Here is a 19670-nt window from a genome sequence, read left to right as displayed (position 1 = left end):
CAGAATTTGAGAACTGGTGTCTCTTTAAAATCCAAGTTTATTCTAAAATAGAGAGTTATCTATTCTAGGCAACCAGTAAGAGAAGTCCTGTTATCAACTTTGCCATGAAATAATCACTCTAGTGAATTCAAAATATCAAAGTCTTCTTTAGTATTGAAATGTAAATATAAGTTGAAATATATAAATTTCTTGAGTATAAAATAGATCTTTTTATCCATTATGGTTTTCAAACACTGAGATGTTCTGACATTTATTTATCCTGCTCTTTGGAGAACTTAATCCTTTGCGTGGATGTTAGAATGATGCCTCTCAGGACAAGAACATTTTTCTAGTTCTCATTTAAAGTGTTCGTCCTGAACCTTTTGGGACATGGAGCCCTTTGAATATTAGATTATAATTATGGACCTTGTTCTTGCCACGCTGCACATACATGAATTGTTGCATATAATTATGAAATCTGTAGGGAATTTGGACTCAAATTCTAGTTAAGAAGCCCTGCATTAGAGCTTTCTGTGTGCTCTGACTCTTGGTCAGCAGCAACACGTATCGTGGGAAGGTCTCTGAAAAAATCTCCAACCTTAATGTAGAGGCTCCATGTATAGTAAGTACTTCTCAACATGTCCACCTGCTGGCCGAGCTGCAGTAACTGGTCCCTGCCACTGTCACTTTTGTAGGAGCACAAGAACTGTGGAGAGATGAGCGAAATAGAAGCCAAGGTCAAGTACGTCAAACTCGCCCGGTCCCTGCGGACATACGGTGTGTCCTTCTTCTTGGTGAAGGTAAGTTGGGCGTGGTGGAGAGGGTGTTTGCCTCTGCCACCTCTTCTGTTGAATTGTTTGCTGCTAAGCTTGGTGTGTCGTCCCTAGCCCCCTAGCATTTGCAGATGTAGCATCTGGCCAGTGGTGACCTGAGTTGAGCTGTGGGACAGGCGTGAGGCTGGTGAGTGAGCCTGGTTCCCTGCAGGCCTCGGGATAGCGGTGTCCTGGCACTGCTCTCGGTCACTGTGGTGAAGTCACGGAGGAGTGCCTCTCCTTTTACTTGCTGGCACTTTCCCCTAAGAATGTTTCACTGAAGATCACCAGGAGTGCCCCAGCCTAAGCGAAGGTCGTTGGCCACTGTAGACCAGATCAAATTCCTGTGGTCTTTACAGTAGGCATCTCATTTGCATCCTTTCAGATGGGTCTTGGGGTTTTCTGTGGCCTTCACATCTGTTTTCGTGGGAATTGTTTGTCTTCCTGCTGGAAGGACAGAGGTGGGTGTTTGAAATCCAACCTGTGAGCAAGCAGAAGGCGTGTTCTGGAGTCAACTAAGAAACCCTCCCAGCGGCTTCCTTCCCCGTTTCAACATCCTGACCTCACATCCTCTAGTTTAGTCCTCCATCTGACGCGTTTCACGATTTCCACTTGCTGTGCCGTGACTCCGGGTCTCCCGTCTCTTGCCCTTGGCCCTGGAGAAAGCTCCACCGTGTGATGAGGTGTCTTGGGCTGCTTGAGACACAAGGGAGTGTAACCAGCTGTGTTGCAGCTGCTTCTAGGGACCAAAGCTGGAAAGCCAGGGGCAGAGTGGTTTAAGGAGGTTTCTTTCCACACAGCCAAAAAAGAACTGGAACGCAAGGAAGTTATGCTGTGCACTAGAATGTTTGGCGATAGAGGTGATTTTCTTAAGTCCACTCCTCATTGGAGGAAGCAACTTCATTTGGGGCAAGGATGAAGAGAGATGTTACACGGAAAAGAGGCGTATGCTTCGTGCTGATTCGTTTCTTCAAACTGCTCTGTTTTATACCTGAAAATGCTGGGACCTTTGCAAATAAAGAAAGCAGAAGTGAATCACTTGGTTTAAAAAAAAAAAATAGAAATTGAGTTTTTCATACTTAGTGTGAGTTTTAAACTATTAATTTTTGAATGGTGCTGCTGATGATATTCTAGATAAGGACTCCATTTCCCATTACTAATCATTGTTTCCCATTTAGTAAACAATTATGCATATAAGGTGTCTCTTATTCAAATCTGTCAGCACCCCAATGGCAGAACTACTACTATTGTCTTCCTTTTATAAATGAGAAAAGAGGCTCAGAAAGATCAAATGACTCAGCTGAGGTCATAAGCCTGGTAACTGGAGATACTGGGACTTGAATTCAAGTCTCTCTTTTAAAGCCTGTATCCCCAGCCTCTTAGCTAGAGTGACCCCATTTGGGATGTTTTCACCATCTTCCTACCTCCCCCACCCCACCACAAGGACATGGTGAGATCCGATTGTCTTTTGGGGTTTTTTAAAAATACCTTTCTTTCTTTTTTAAACAGAAGTACTGGAGATTGAACCCAGGACCTCACGCATGCTAAGAACACGCTCTACCACTGAGCTATACCCCCACCCACAAGATCTGCTTGTTTTAGAATAAAAAAATACTTTATATTTACTATTCTGATGAGCTCTAACACTTCACAAAGACTAAATATTTTTCAGCATCTCCAATGATACTGGCATCGGTTTCCATGTGTTGGGTTTTTTTTTTTTATGAGTTTTTCTTTGGCCCTTCATGTATGAAATTTATCTCTTGAATTCATATTGTTTTCCATTAATACCAACAGACTTCACACAGAGTTTCAGTGATGTGCATATAGTCAGTAAATTTAGGAAAATACGTAACACACAGCAAGCTACATGTTATTAAGAAGAGAAATGGAATAGCAACTACCAGAAAAATGGAATTTGTTCTCTGAAGATGATTGAGAGCCTGGGAAGAATCTGTCCACGGCTGGTAGGATAATCAGAGCTAGAGCACGGATCTTCCGGCTGTACGAGGTCTGGCAAGTTTGGTCAAATGAAAACTCTTCTTTTACACAAGTGTTTAAGGCAAAGTAAGAAAGTAATACAAATTTCCTTCCTTCTTACCTTTTTCCCTTCCTTTCTTCCTTTTTATTTATTTTTTAAAAATTACATCTCTTTGAAGGAAGGCCAGGGTCAGAGGGTAGGGAGCCCTGACAACTTTCACATACATATTAGACATTCAAATTTTTCATTCCTTTATTTTTTGTCACTTGATAAAAGTGCACACAGTGCCCACTTACATTTTTTGTTCACTGGTCCTGTGTAGTATACATTTTATTTTTAAACTGATTTTGGTAGAGTTTACTTGACCATAGTTTGCCCTACTTTAAAAGTAGTAAGCTGGGAATTTAGGAATATTGCAATGTTAAGAATTGATGAGCCTGGTAAATCAGATCAACAGGTCAAATAGGACATCATATACATTCAACTGTCTGGAAAGAGAATGTAGAAAACCATACCACTTACAATAGCATCACAAATAATAAAATACCTAGGAATAAATTTAGCCAAGGAAGTGAAAGATATATATGCTAAAAACATTAAGAAAGTGATGAAAGAAATTGAAGAAGACACAAACAAATGGACAGATATCCTCTGTTCATGGATTAGAAGTTATTGTTAAAATGTCCATACTATTCAAAACCATCTATAGATTCAATGAAACTTACACCACTCACAAAAATTAACTCAAAATGGATTAAGGACTTAAGCGTAAGACCCAAAACCATAAAACTGTTAGAACAAAACATTGGTGATAAATTCCTTGACATGGTTCTAGGCAATGAGTTTTTGGATATGACATCAAAAGCACAAGCAACAACAACAACAAAAAATAAACAAGTCAGGCTACATCAAACTGAAAAGCTTGTGCACATCAAAAACAGTCACAAAGGAAAAAGACAACCTAGAGAATGGGAGAAAATGATTGTAAACCATATATTTGGTAAGGGGTTAATATCCAAAATATATAAGCAACTTTTATAACTCCATAGCAATAATAATAGTAATAATAATAATGATAATAATAATAATAATAATAATAATAATAATAATAATAATAATAATAAAAATAATCATCCAATTAAAAAATGATCAAAGGACATTAGTAGACATTTTCCCAAAGAGAATATTCAGATGGTCAACAAGCACAGGAAAAGGTGTTCAACATCACCAAACATCAGGGAAATGCAAATCAAAACCACAGTGAGATATCACCTCATACCTTTTTAATAAAAAAGACAAAAGAGATAACAGATGTTACCAAGGATGCGGAGAAAACTTTGTGCACTGTTAGTAGAAATGTGAATTCTTGCAGCCACTATGGAAAACAGTGTGGAGGACTCTCAAGAATTGAAAAATAGAACTACCATATGATCTGGCAATCTCACCTCTGGGTATAAATCCAAAGGAAATGAAATCACGATCTTGAAGAAATATCTGTACTTCCATGTTCTTTTCACCATGATTATAATAGCCAAGACATGGAAACAGTCTAACTGTCCATCAGCAGATGAATAAAGAAAATGTGGTAGGTAAATACAGTGGAAAATTATTCAACTGTTAGAGAGGAATTCCTGCCATTTCTGCTCTGACTTATATGTGGAATTTTCAAAAGCCTATCTCACAGAAATGGAGTCGATGAGTGGTTGCTGGGGTGGGGGGTCATGAGATGGTGGTCAAAGCACACAGACTTGGAGTTTTAAGAATACCTTCTGAGGATAAAGTACAGCATGGTGACTATAGTTAACAATACTGTAGTATATACTTGAGATTTGCTAAGGGAGTAAATCTTAAATATTCTCATTGTAACAATCAAAACAAGGTAATTATGTGAGGTGAAAGTTGTGTTAACCTTATTTAGGTAATTACTTCTCAATGCAAACATGTATCAAGTCATCACATTGTGCATCCTAACTTACACAGTGTTCTGTGTCAATTGCGTCCAAATAAAGCTGGAAAAGATGGCATGATGTAAAATGATTTTATCTAAAGCCACTAAGGTGTTTGATTAAATTCACCTACTCATTATAAAAATGTCTTTAAAATGCTGGAATGGAAGTGTTCTTCTTCAGCATGATAGAATGTTTTAAACCTATCATCGGTATCCTACTTAACAGAGAAATGCTAGGGAGAAATCTATAAAAATTGGACTCAGAACAAGTGCGCCTTGAACATTGTTTTGGAAGTTCTAGGAAGTACAGTAAGGCGTAAACATTTTTTAAAAACATAAATTTAGGAAATGAAAAAACTAATCACTTCTTGTGATTGCGTATCTTTTAACGAGATATATGGAATCATATTTTTAACTATTTACTTTGAAATAATCATATATTCACAGGAAGTTATGAAAACAATACAGAGAATCAAAAAGTCAGAGCAATAAGTGTGAGTAAGGATGTAGAGGAACTGGAGCCTTCATACACTGCTGGCGGGGATAGTGCAGCCTTAGATAATAGTCTGGTGGTTCCTCACATGTTAAACAGAGTTACCACATGACGCAGCATTTCCACTCCTGGGTATGTGTGCCCAGGAGAATTCGAAGCATATGTTCACAGAGAAACTTGTATGTGAAAGTGTATAGCTGCATTTAGCCAAAACGGGGAAACAACCCAAATGTTCATCAGCTGATGAACGGGTGAACAAAGTGTGGTGTGTCCATAAGGCACAATATTATTTGGTCATAAAAAGAAATGAAATGTACTGCTCCATGCTACAGCGAGGATGAATTTTGGGAGTGTTATGTGAAGTGAAAGAAGCTTGTCACAAGATTCCACTGATACAGAATGTCCAGAAAAGGCAACTCTGGGGAGATAGAAAGTAGATTGGTGGTTGCTTAAGAATGGGTAGGATCGTGGGGAGGGATAGGCAAGTGAGAGCAAAGGGATAGGATTTCTTTTAGAGAAGATGAAAATGTTTTAAAATTGACTGTGGTGATAGTTGCAAATATCTATAAATATACCAAAATCCATTGAATTATATCCTTTAAACAGGTGAATTGTATGGTATGTAAATTATACACCTTAATAATGTTAAAAATAATAATACAGAGAATTTTCCTTTCATCAACTTTCCCTCAGTGGAACTGTATATAGTACAATATCACACTGAGGAGATCGACATTGGTACAGTTCATAGACATTACTCTATATGCACTCGTTTGTGTGTGTGTGTTTAGTTCTATGCACTTCCTTCACACAGTAGATTTGTGTTACCACCGCTATAGTCAAGATATAGGACTCTAATCCATCAAGAAAACCTTGTGCTACCCTTTTATGGCTACACATACTTCCCACACCTTCCTGTTCTTCCCATACTTCCTCCTTTCCCCTGATCTTGACCCCTTATTGTCCATCTCAATAATTTTGTTATTTCAAGAATGCTACATAAATAGAATCATAAAAAACACAACTGTTTGAGATTTTTTTTTTTCATTTAGTACAATTCCCTTGAGAGCCATCCAAGTCACACTGTGAATCTGTAATCTATCACTTTTTATTGCTGAATAGTATTCCAAGATATTAAAGTACTCATTGGTTTAGCCATTCACCACTGAAAGACATTTGGGTTGTTTCTAGTCTGTGGCTATTGTGAATAAAGCTGCTGTAAATATTTGTGTATAGGTTTTTGTGTGATTGTAGGTGTTCATCTCATTGGGATAAATGCCCAAGAGTACACTTGCTGGACCATATGGTAAGAACACATTTAGCACTATAACAAACTGGCAGACTATTTTCCACAGTGACTGTATCATTTTACATTCTTGCCAGCAAAGTATGAGTGACCCAGTTTCGTATCATCCTCTCCAGCATTGGGTGTTATCATTGTTTTTTATTTTAGCCTTTGTGATAGGTGTTTTATAATATCTTATTGTGATTTTTAATTTGCATTTCTCTGATGGCTAATGATTTTGAACATCTTTTCATGTGCTTACTTGCCATCTGTGTATCCTCTTCAGTGAAAGGTCTGTTCATGTTTTTTTGCCAGTTTTCTAGTTAGAGTCTTTTTTCTTACTGTTGAATTTTAAGAGTTCTTCATGTATTCTAGGTTCAAGTCCTTTGTTAGATGTGGTTTGCAGATATTTTCTCCTGGTCTGTAGCTTGTCTTTTCATCCTCTTAACAAGGTCTTTCACGGAATAAATGTTCTTAATTTTGATGAGGGGTGTTAGTTATCATTTTTCCCTTTCATGGCTCTTGTTTGAAGTGTTAACATCTAAGAACACTGTCTAAATCTAGGCTCCAGAAATTTTCTCCTGTGTTTAGTTCTAAATGTTTTATAGTTTTACATTTTACATTTGGGTCCATAGTCCATTTTGAGTTAGTTTTGTATAAGGTATGAGGTTTAGGTCAGTGTTCCATTTTTTGGCCTCTGGACGTTCAGTTTCCCAGCACTGTTTGTTGAAAGGGCTATGCTTCCTCCATTGGATTGTTTTCGTATCCTTGTCAGTTCATTTGAATACATTTCTGCTGATAGTTTCTGTGCTCTCTGTCCTGTTCTATTGATCTGTGCGTCCATCTTTCCACTGATATCACACTGTCCTGATCTCTTAAGCTATATAGTGAGGCTTAACATCAAGTTGAATGATTCTCTTTACTTTTTTCTTCTTTTTCAAAATTGTATTAGCTATTTTAGGTCCTTTTCCTTTCCAGGAGCACTTTAGAACAAGCTTGTCTGTACCTATAAAAAACTTAGCTGGGATTTTGATAGAAATTGCACTGAATGTATAGATCAATTTGGGGAGAGTTGATAACTTTACTATGTTGAGTTTTTCAACCTGTGAACATGGTATTAGGTCCTCTGATTTCTTTCATCAACATTTTGTAATTTTCAGATCCCTGTACATGTTATAGCAATATACATAATTTTAATTTTTAGGTATATTTTTAAATTCAGTGAATAGATGAAGCAAATTTACAAGACATACACCAACAGCATGAAATAGCCTGTGTGTGCGTAAATAAACACAACCATTTAGAATATATGATGAAAAGAAATCACAGAATTGCACACATCCAAAAAAATTGTTTGGGTAAGAGACAGTATGTGTTTTAAAGGCATAAATAACAGATTTCTCTAGACCCCCCCAACCTGTACAGACCATTAAATCGTGAAGGAAGTTCATTGGCATAATTTAAGAAGTGAGTTTAAAGTGAGTGATTGATTTACTACTTGGGTAGGCTATTAGAAATCCTAGATTACATGAATCAATGAAATCATAATTTATAAAATATAAATATTGATATTGAACATAATCATACCACATGGCCTTGAGATCGGTTTTATATATATATATGGGGGGGAGGGAGAGAGGGAGAGATAGAACTAGTTTGATGTGTTTATAGGTGCTTCTGTCATATTTTCTTCTATATCAATGAATATTTTGGCCTAATATTCAGAGCATTGTACAGCTGACCCTTGAACACTGTGGGCGCTAGGAGGCGCCAACCCTTTGCACAGTTGAAAATCTATGTATAACTTAAGAGTCCGCCCTCTGTATCTGCGATTCCCCTGTATCGATGGTTCCACATTTGTAGATTCAACCAATATGGATCATGTAATAGTGTAGTGCTCACTGTTGAAAACCTACATATAGATGGACCTGCACTGTTCAAACCCATGTTGTTCAAGGTCAACTGTACTTTATATCGTTAAAGTAGAAAGTGTGTTGCGTGTTGGAGTCAGGAAGATTGGCCTAGAATTCTGGATGCAATATGGCTTATGTAAGAAGTAGCAGAAACTCATATAAATTTGAGAGACATCTTTAACCTTCCTAAATCTGTTTCTTCATCTGAAAAAAATGGGAATAATTCTTTACAGAGCTCTAATAAAGATGAAGTGAGCCAATGTATGTAATTAAACATAGTACCTGGAATGTAGGGACATTTAATAAATTTTAAATTATCCCAGCTCCTTAACCGTCCTCACAATTTCCTAATTCCTGGGGGGATAGCTGGGGAGCTGACCCTCTTCTGCCCTGAACTGTAAAAACATCACAGAGGGCATTCAGAGCATCTCAGAATTGTGAATTAAGTCAAAACGGATTGCCAGTTGTTTTTACAGAGAGAAGTGGCGAATGAGCAGGGTCTTTACCACTGTTTTGCTCTCAGGCAGCCATCCTGTGGCTGCCACGCCCTTAAAAGAAATGGGCATCCTGATGACACGGCACAGCACCCCAGCCCATGCTGCGGCAGGAGCTGGTGCAGAGCTCTAGTGAGCACAGCTGGGCCACGCTGAAGTCAGGCCTGGAGCCAAAGCACGCCAAACGCTTAGCCCGCTGGCATCCCGCCACCCAAGCCTGAATCTGATGTAGGACGCAGGTGATGTAAGAATCAGCCGGTATATCCACACCTGTGAGAAGGGCCCAAGGCAGAGCCGGCTTGATCGCAGCCAGCTGCCAGGGCTGAGCCCAGAGCAGCGGTTGAGATGTGCTCAGAAGAGGAGGGGCTGGTTTGTTCATGGACCCTGCTTCTCCTTGAATACCCACGTTCTCCTGCCTTTAGAGCTCGACACATCCTCAAAACAAAACCCACCCAATGAGGACTGCCTCAAGAGAGACGTGGCCGTGTCGCTGGCAGAATCGCAGCCACAGTCTGCGGGTACCTGTGCACGAGAGACCCGGGTCTTCCCTGGGTCCTGCCTGGCCTTCTCCTGGGGATAAAAGGATGCTGGTGTCTGTAGTTGAAGGCTGGAAAGGAGAGTTGTGGGGTGGACTGAGATTCGAGATGCAGAGAGGCAGAAGGAGCCTTATTGCCTCTGGACCTTCTCCTAACGTGCAGGTCTGCCACTGAGGGTCTCAGGCAGGTCCTCTGTCAGGGGGGACCCTACATCATTAGCATGGAGTGGAGCCCCTTGCTATTGTAGCTTTTTCCAGCTGCTCTCCACTCTGTGGGTAGGCGCTGAAATAATTTTGTCCCCTGATGGTGGTCTCTGCTGCTGAGTGATAGTATTTTCTCAGTTCCTTATGCACCCTCCTCCCAGTCGTGACCTTCTAATGGAATGCCCGCTGTAAGCTGTTTGCTTGTTCGCTGTGGCTTCCTCTCCCAGGCCAGCGTGATCTCCACAGGGGTCAGGGCAATCCATCACGAGCCCACGTTCCCTCACCCCGGAGCCCCTCAGTGGGGACATGCAGATGGGAAAGGGGGAAGGCAACAGCTGCAAACCATATTTTATTTCTGATCTCCTTCCTGGTCCCAGCCGCTGGGCTGGTGCCAACGCTTTGTGACTAAACGAGCTGCCTGGAACCTCTCCACCTAAATCCGTGCGGCTCTGGAAGCCACGTGAGACTAACTGGCATGGCCCACCCTGCACTGATTTCACTCCTTGTGGAACGGGCCTCTCTGGAAGGGATCTGACTCTTCTCTGCATGGTGGCTTTGTTTTTTTTTTTTAAGGTTCTTACAGTGCTGTATTTCCCTCATCAGACACCCACACAGATTCCTGATGGCTTATCTCCTCCTCTTGAGGGAAGGCTGGAGGTGTGCCGTGACTTTCCCCATCTGAGGGATTAGGCACTGCCCACGGGGGCTGGGATGGGTATTTTTCCTTTGCTCTGATTGCTTCCATCAGAAGCACTACACTGTGGAAGACAGTTTCTTTGAAGTCAGAGATGCTTTTGAGCTGCTCAAATCTGTGTTCTAATCCTGGCTGTACCACCTACCACTGTTTGCCTCGGGCAAGTTGCTGGTCCCTTCATTTCAAGAAGGGGGGGTGATGATGATGCCAACATTTGGGGGATGCTCTGAAAACGAATGGATAATATTTGTGAAGTGTCTGTCCCACTCCTGGCTTGTTTTAAGTGCCTGTCTCCTTGTACACACACCCACATATACTTGGGTACTTTGTGCTAATTCATACACGTATTCCTCTGGTAATAGTGGTTATGGGCATTGCTAGGTTTCAGCGTATAATCTTTGAAAAGTTTGGGGTTTTTTTCCTAACAACAATAGAAGTGTGTATTAAGTTAAATTTTGGAATAAGGCAAAGCACAAAAAAAAACACAAATCGTATGAGGTGATCGTTGCCACCATTTTCTCATGTAATGAATTTTCTAAAAATTTTATTTAAAATCTCATTTCACAGAGGATCATGCTTTGCAGACTTTTTTTGTGACTAATTATCATGAATCCAGTTGTTTTCATACAATATGATTTTTAACAGTTGTAGAGTAGTCTGTTATTTGGCTGTACTCTTGTTGAAATTTTTGGTTATTTCTAGTTTTTCACTGTGATAAACTATAGTCAAGCTGCTTTCTTGCAGCATAATCTTTATGCACACTTATAACTTCTTTTTGAATAAGTTTCTAAAAGCAAGCTGGATTGAAAATAGGTGCATTTTTAAAGCTTTGAATGGTTACTAACAAATTCTCTTCCATGAAGGCTTTGCCATTTTAAATTCCCATCAAGCGTGGACCCCCTTCGTACTTTCTTTAATTCTGAGTATTAATTTTTTTAAAGTATTATATATACATGAAAACTTATCTACTTGCTGCTTCTTATTGCTTATTATCTAATTATTATTTTAAACACATCACAGCATCACTGATTACTTGGCAGTATCAGATGTGTTCAGAGGAAGAGCACTGAGTCTTGGTATCTCTTGTTTCAGGAAAAGATGAAAGGCAAGAACAAGCTGGTGCCTCGCCTGCTGGGGATCACCAAGGACTCGGTGATGCGCGTGGATGAGAAGACCAAGGAAGTGCTGCAGGAGTGGCCCCTCACCACGGTCAAGCGCTGGGCAGCCTCGCCCAAGAGCTTCACACTGGTAGGGACTGGCAGAAGGCAAGGAGTGGGTCGACATGGCCTTGGGTGGTATCAGGGGGCAGGAGAAACAATACAAGTCCATTGGGTTTCCCTGGCCTTGGGGAGTAGCGTAGAGAGGGACAGGTGGTGGGAGTTTGTGGGGCAGGGCTGGGAGTGGGCACTGGTCCAGAAGTGAGAGAGATGCCGGAGAGCTGGATCTCCTTGGCCACCTCTTTCTCTCTGGTGCTCTGAGTGTGTCTCAGTTCCTTGACTAGAAAGAGCCAATCACAGGATAATCCCCAGTCTTCTGTGGTCCTAAGGCCATCCATAGTATACCCTAAAATTTAAGCAGCTTCCTCACGCTCTGAGGCCCATGCAAAGGCTCCCTCCTCATCTCTCGTTATTTTAGAAGTTCCTAAGAATTGTGGTATCTCTCCGAGATGTGTTTTCCCAGCCTGCCTACAAAGAGAGCATGCCGTATGGTGGAAATATCATAGACTGTGGTGTAGTGTTTGAAACCAGCTGGTCATTTCCCAGCTCCATGCCCTTGCTCAAGTTACTTCTCCTCCCTGAGTCTTAATGCTAGTGCGAAATACATGGAAAGTAGGGAGAATGTGGGTTTCTTCCAGGCCTTCGGACCTCTGAGTGCCTCCTCCCAACCTCAGTATCTGCTCTTAGCAGAAGATACTATGTGGCCTTAACTATAGCCAGCCACATCGACATGTGAGAATTAAGACAGTTGCTTTGTAGGACATGTTGAGTGATAAGACAAATCTAGGAGTGTTAAAATTTGTGTGTTTCTTCAGAACCCCAGGAGTGTACTCCTCTCCAGCTCTAGTGAGCACTTGAATTATCTGCATCTAGGCAAGATCTCGTAATAAGGCATCAGGAAAAAAGGTACAGGGAAGGGGCCTTGGTGGGAGTGTCAGTTATCTGATTTCATCACTGATTGGCAGACTCATGCCAGGTGGGAGGAGTCTTCAGAAAACAGACCTTCTTTCCTCCCGTAGTCAGTAACACCTGTACCTTCAGGGCCTTAAAAAGTAGGTGTTCAGACTTAGAGAGCTATGTTCGCATCTTCCATTGTAGGTAGTTGTGGATAACGTCTAAAATAGAAAAATCAAAAAGTCAATAGAAACATGTTATTTAGAAATACTGAAAGAGTAACTGCTGAGTTGAAAGTAATTACCTCTGGGTGGAGGCTGGAAAGTGAAGGTGGGAATGGGTGGGGCAGGAGACAGCTGTGTTTGGTTATATCCCTTTTAATGCTGTTGGTCTCTAACTTAGGTCCAAGCACTGCTTTGTTAAAAACAAAAAACTTTTAAAATGGTTATGAATTGCAGTAACTACCTCCAGCAGAAGAGAGGACAAATACCAATGTTGGATTACAGCTTTTCACGTGTAAACTTTCTTTACTTCCCACTTTAGCTTGAATTTAATGTGATTTCCAAGTGTTGAGGGATTTTCCTGTTGTCTTTCTATTATTGATTTTTAGTTTGATTCTCTTATGGTCAATGGAATATACTCTGATTCTGTTATGTTCATGGAGCATACCGTGTATGGTTTCAATTTTTAGAATTTTAAGATTTGTTTTCTGTCACAGGATATGATCATTCTTGGAGAATGTTCCTTGAGTGCTTGGAAAAAATGTATATTCTGCTCTTGGGTGAAGTGTTGCATAAATGCCCTTTAGATCCTGTTAGCTGGTGGTGGTGTTCGAGGCTTCCAGATCCTCGTTAATCTTCTGTCTAGTAATTCTAACAATTCCTGATCGTGAAATTCCCAGCGGCAAATGGGGATTTTTCTGGGTCTCCTTTCCTATATGTCAGTTTTTATTTGATCTATGTTGATGGTCAATTGTTTGGTACTGACACATTTAAGATTCCTCTATATTCTTAACGGAGAAATTGTGTTATCCTTATGTTCTTTTGTTCCTAGGAAAGTTTGCACTCTGAAGTTTGTTTTATCTTGTATTAACATAGCCACTTTTAAAATTAATGTTTGCATGTTATATCTTTTTCTATCCTTTCACTTTAAATGTGGCTATACTATTATATTTTAAATGAGTTCCTTGTAGAGAGCTTGGAGTTGGGTTGTACTCTTTATTAAAATCTATTCTCTTTTAACTATGATATTTATGCTATTAATATTTTCAGCTAATTATTGGTATGTTAGGGCTTAATCTACTGTTATATAATTTTTTGTTTATTTTTTCCTCTGTTTTTCTTACCTTCTTGTGGGTTACTTGAACATTTTTTTAGAGTTCCATTTTCATTTATTTGTAATATTTTTGAGCATATTTCTTTGTATAGTGCTCTAAGTGATTATTCTAGATATTACCTTATACATATGAAATTAATTACCGCCTACCGGTATCAGTGTTTCACCACTTCAAGTAAAATATAGAAACCTTCCTTCTGTTTAAGCCTGTTTACACTCCATACTTTTTTGAGTATAATTACATATTTTTTCTAGATACATTAACTACTGCATAAGATGGTCTTATATCTTTTGCTTCAACCATAAAATGTGACTGAAGAAAATCCATGAAGTAAAGGATAGTCAATTATATTTACTTCTCTTTTTATCCATCTCATTGTTCTTTCTCTTCTTCAAGTTCCCTGCTTTCTTTTGTTTCCATTTTCTGCGTGTCTGGAGAGCTTCATTTAGTCGTTCTTTGAAGGTAGGTCTGCCGGCAACAAGTTCTCTTGGTTTTTTCCTAAGAAAGTTCTTATTCCCCCTGCATTCATGAGGGATCATTTTGCCAGACAGAGGATTCGAGATCCACGCTTCCCTTCTTGTGACACTTGAGGAATGTCGTCCCACCCCTATCTGGCCTCTGCAGTTTCAAGACTAGAAATGTTCTATCATTCATGTTGGTGTTCATTTTGGGGTAACATGTTGCTTTTCTATGAATGTTTGTAAGATTTTCTTTTCTCTAGTTTTCAAAAGTTCTTGGTCTGTAGGTTGACTTGTATTCTATTTTGGGGTTTGCTTAGCTTCTTAAATTTGTAGGTTTATGTCTTTCACTAATTTGGGGAAATTTCCAGCCATTATTTCTTTTAACAATTTTTTTGGGGGGGGACTGCAATCCTGTGTTTCTGAGGATATGGATGTTAGGTCTTTTTTAATTGTCCCACAGATCCCTGACGCTCTTTTTTATCTTGTTTTGCCTGTTTTCTATTGTTTCAATTGATAAATTCTACTGATCTGTTTCCGAGTTTACTGATTCTGTCCTTTGTCATCTCTGCACTTCTGTTTAATCTTTCTTGTGAATTGTTTTACTTGGGTTATTGCATGTTTTAGTTCTATAATTTCAATTTGGTCCTTTTTTATGCCTTATGTTTCTTTGTTGCATTTTTTTTTTTCATTTGTTTCAGGAGACTTTGTAATTGGTTGTTGAAACATTTTTTTTTTTTATGACAGCTGCTTTAAAGTTCTCATCAGATAATTCCATCATCTGACTTATCTCAGTATTGGCATCATTTGATTAGCCTTTTCTGCACTGTGGTTATCCTGGTTCTTGACTTGAATAGAGATTTTCAATTTCATCCTAGACATTTTGGTTATTAGGAGACTCTTGGTCTTGTATGTTCTATTTTAGCAGACAGTCATCTTGTTTAGGTTTAGTGTGTCGTGTGCTGGGTTACTTCTATGGACATGAGTTGCAATGGCAATTAATTTTCTGAGCCCTTGCAGTGCTATTCTGGACTGCTTTGTTCTTCTGACGCTGCTGGCGTTCCTGCTCAAAGCCTTTTGGTGCTGTCTGTGAGGGAAGAAGGGACTTGCTTGGGCTACCTGCTATTGCTGGGTGACCTTTGTTAGGGGAGGGAGAAGCCACTGGGTCCATGTCTCTTTATGCTGCTGCGTGGTGGGCAGGGAGGCACAAGGCCTTGCTCTGGCCACTGCTGCAAAAGGAATCAGACCACTGCCTGCCTGGGTTGTGGAGCAGTGCCTGGGATGGCCGGGTTTCAATGCTTTGCAGCTGCTGCTGAGCAGCAACCTGGGTTGTAGAGCTGCTTGAGACTCCCAACGAGGTCTCTGCTGGGCTTCCCCTCTCCTGGTCCCTTGGCCGGAGAGAACAGGCTTCTCAGGAACTTCCAAGTTTCAGACCTCTCCAGCTCCCAGCCTTGGGGAGATGGGATAGAGAATAAAACCCAAGAATTCACCAGACTGGCCCCTCAGGTCCTGAGATCTCCTGCCAGTCCACCTTCAGAGCATACAGAACTCTTTGACCGCTGTTTGTTAAAAAAAATTTTAGGGTGTTCCATTGTGTTTAGAGGGGATGAGCAAGAAAAAGTGAGTGTATGCCAGAACTTGGTCCAGAACCGGACCCTCTCACCTTTGAAACTGCTGATGGTGCGGTATTTCTTCTAATGTGGGATTTCTACCCCACCCAGGATTTTGGGGAGTATCAGGAAAGCTACTATTCGGTACAGACCACTGAGGGGGAGCAGATATCCCAGCTGATTGCCGGCTACATTGACATCATCCTCAAAAAGGTATTTCATGCTGATGCAAATAGAACTTCTTTATTTTTTTTAAATTTTTTTTTAGATTGAAGTACAGTCAGTTACAATGTGTCCATCTCGGGTGTATAGCACAATGTCCCAGTCATATTTATACATACATACACATATTCGTCTTCATATTTTTTTCATTAGATGTTATTATGAGATATTGAACATGGTTCCCTGTGCTGTACCAAAAATAGAGCTTCTTTATTAAAAGACTCAGTTTAGATAATATAGCTACCTGAAAAAAAAGAAAGAAAAAACCATGTAACTTTAATTTACTTCTAATTTTTTTTTTTACTACTTTAATCTTTAACATTAAGATTGTTTGAGTGTGCAGTCTGTGACCTCATATCCTAGAGAATTTCTGATCTGTGTCACTAACTGCCAGGTAATGAGCAATAGTGCATCACTTAGCTAGTGGGTGAGCCTAGCTTACCCCCTTAGCATCTTCCTCTCCAGATAATTATGTTTGCTTTCCAGCATCTATAGAAATGGGGTTGAGGACCTGAAAATGTTCTTTGTGTTTCTCCTTTTTTTTTTCTGTCTTTCTCTTTCTCTCTCTCTTTTTTTAAAATCAAATTTAATAGGGGCTTACATACCATAGTGGTATATACACAAACCTCTCCTAAGGCTTCTAGATATAGACCACTGAGATCGCCAGGTTCTACTAGAAATATTAATATCTATGTCTTGATTTTAACTGTATAAAATTAAGTCTGTGCAATAATGAATACAGAAGACATTAGTTAATTATGTATTTCTCTTTCACGGTTACTATTGCTTTTGTTCACCCATCACTTATTAAATATCGAATACAAAGAACCTGGGTAAACCTCAACATTTCTGCTTGTGTGGCTCCTTTTAAAAGGTCTCTTAAAAGGGTCTTGTGTCTGGACCAGCTGACTTTCATTTTTGTCTGTTTTACCTCAGAAACAAAGTAAAGACAGATTTGGACTAGAGGGCGACGAGGAGTCAACTATGTTAGAAGAATCCGTTTCCCCCAAAAAGTACGTATTGTTGGGAGAACTGGAGAAGCGCCTTCTCCCCGGCCTGGCAGGTTTCCTCGGGCCAGCTCTGGGGCTGCTGCCCGAAAGTCCCTCGTGCGGAGGAGGTGGCGGTGGGTGAGAGAGATGAGTCTTGCTTCTCGAAGTGCGGGGCTCAGATCCTCATCACCAGTGTTGAGGGTGTCTTTTTGGGGTGGGGGTAGCCTGGGGATTTCAGGGCAACGCTGAACAAAATGGGTTTAATTCCATCTTTAGACACAGTGAGCCTTCATGAGTCCTCTTCTGAATTTCTGGTTTAAATCTCATAAACTACATCATTTTCCTCAAAGCCTCGAGTCCAAGTTTAGTTCTGTGCCTTTTGGGGTGGGGGCCTAGCCAGTGGAGGAGTTACTGTTTATGGAATGCTTGTCACCTGCCACACTTGATACCCATGTCACGAGGCAGCAGAGGGACGTGGTGAGAACGTGGACCCTGGAGCCAGAGTTTCTTGGTTCAAATCTGGGGTCTGTTTTTTTTTTTTTTTAACTTTAAAAAAAACTTTTTAAAAACAACTTTATTGTGGTTTAATTTCTGTACAGTAAATTACACATATTTCAGGTGTACACTCTGATGAGTTTTGATAGATGTCTACACCTATGAAACCACCACCACAGCCAAGATACCTCACACTTCCATCACTCCCCAAGAGGTGCAAATTTCAACCTCCCGATTTATCCCTTCCCACCCCCTTTATGGGGTCTGTTTTTTAATGTGTGGCCATGGGTACATGATGAATCTTCTCTGCCCCCTTCATTTCATCTATAAAATGAGAATAGTGATTGACAGTAGTACCTCATAAGCTTTATTTTGATGACTGAGTTACTAATAAAGCACATAAAATTAATAAAGCACATAAAACAATACCTGGTACAAAATAAATGTTTGCTGTTGCATCATTTTAAATTCAGAATAATCTCAGTTTAGCCCCATTTTATAAACGAAGAAACTGAGATTAAAAGTAAGTAACGTTGGATAAGTAAGACTCCTGGGGAAACTGTTCAGCTGCCCTTGTGATGTTAAATAGAGCACTGGAATGATAACTTTTCTTATCTACACTACACAATTTGCTGGCTCAATTGATCCCTGTGGAAGAGGTAGGCTAGATCTTAACATCTCCAGTTTGCACATGAGGAATCTGGAACTCAGTAGAGGTTAGTTGAGATGCACCCATGTCCAGAGCCAGGACTCAGATTTCGATCTTGTGCTGTCTCCTACAGTACACTGCCCGGAAGCTCTACATGTTCCAGCATACCGAGCTTGCTTAGTCATAATAACTGTTTCTCTAACGTGGCCACTCTGTGCCACGTTCTCACAATTTGCTTTATCATCACCTTGAAGGTGCTCTTCCATTTGTCCCCTATTAGTACTCAAGTTGGAACCAGATTTGATACGATGCATTTCAAGTACTGTTTGCTACCCTGTGGCAAAAAGACCTTAAGTGTTTGGAATTGTTAATGACCATTAGATGGACACGAGGAAGCTAGTGCTTCCTAATAGAGTGAGCTGTTCACTTCTCAGGGCTCTGATGCACTTGAACTTCTCCTCGGAGCAGCTAAGTGTCTGAGCCCGGAGTGCTGGGACCCTCCCCTTCCTGGGGCCACTATAGCCCGTATGCACTGCAGAGGGCATCATGGTGGGGTCTGGTCAAGGCAAGCAGGTAGCATGGTCCAGGTAGGTCCTGATCACTAGACCGTCCGCTTCTCCCTGTACTGGGCGTTGGTGGAGATCTCGGAATGAGGCTGGTCTAGTGGAGCCGTAGATCCATCCTCCCTAGTGCCAACCCCTCTGCAGACATTCATGTTTCTCCATGGATGCCTGTTGCTTGGTGTCCTAGCATGGCTCACAACCTTTGCCCTGGGCAACAAGGAGTGACCTGTGATGATTCCAGAACCCTGGGACACAGGTGCCTTAATGCAGCTGCTCACCGACCCTGCCCACCTCCCACACATGCACACAGACTCCCCCAGACTCTCCCCTGTGCGTCTGCCCACCGGGCTGCTGACTTATCTGGGCTGCCCTCAGGTTCTTACCTTCCTGCGCTCATAGAGTCCTTTGCACTCACCGATCATTTCAAGAAACTAGCAAGGAGTAAAACACTGAAAGTAGTTTTGCTAGATGCCCTAGTCTTCCCAGACTTACGTTGAGATCATCTGGAAGAGGTGCCGAAGACTGCCAGTCGTCAAGGCTCCGAAGGTCTTTACACATCCTCTGTGGTCAATGACTTTCGACCTAGGGAAGCAGAGCTCAGCTGTGGGAGATTTTAAGTTCATTCCCATTCTTCTTCCTTCAAGCTGAAGATGAATGATCTCTGTCCCCAGTGCTTCGAATAGAACCAGGCATGCAGTAGATCCGTGTTGAATGAGTACTATTTCAGGTAGAATTTACCAAATAATAGATGACTGTGTCCAAAGCATTCACTTGTGCCTGGAGCATCATTATTTTCTGTGTCTTTCAAGGACGATGAATAGCGTAATACCATGAGCCTGTTAAATAGATAAACTGGGAGCAGTTATTTATGTTACCGATTATAAAAGGATTCATTCATC

At 40.7% G+C, this 19670-nt stretch overlaps 1 protein-coding gene across 6 annotated transcripts in view; it reads left to right on the top strand.

The window, feature by feature from the left end:
- Nucleotides 1-19670, top strand: part of TLN2 (talin 2) — a 395887-nt gene that overhangs the window by 247549 nt on the left and 128668 nt on the right. For all 6 annotated transcript variants that reach the window (XM_064485544.1, XM_064485540.1, XM_064485542.1 and 3 more), the window contains 4 exons: nt 675-779; nt 11431-11586; nt 15965-16066; nt 17012-17088. In XM_064485544.1, coding sequence (XP_064341614.1) covers nt 675-779; nt 11431-11586; nt 15965-16066; nt 17012-17088 — 440 coding nt within the window. The remainder of the gene's footprint in view (nt 1-674; nt 780-11430; nt 11587-15964; nt 16067-17011; nt 17089-19670) is intronic.

Source organism: Camelus dromedarius, chromosome 5 (genome assembly GCF_036321535.1).
Source record: "Camelus dromedarius isolate mCamDro1 chromosome 5, mCamDro1.pat, whole genome shotgun sequence".
In the NCBI taxonomy this organism is placed as follows: Eukaryota; Metazoa; Chordata; class Mammalia; order Artiodactyla; family Camelidae; genus Camelus; species Camelus dromedarius.
Note: the sequence above shows the minus strand (reverse complement) of the source record. Positions and strands in the feature narration are given on the sequence as shown.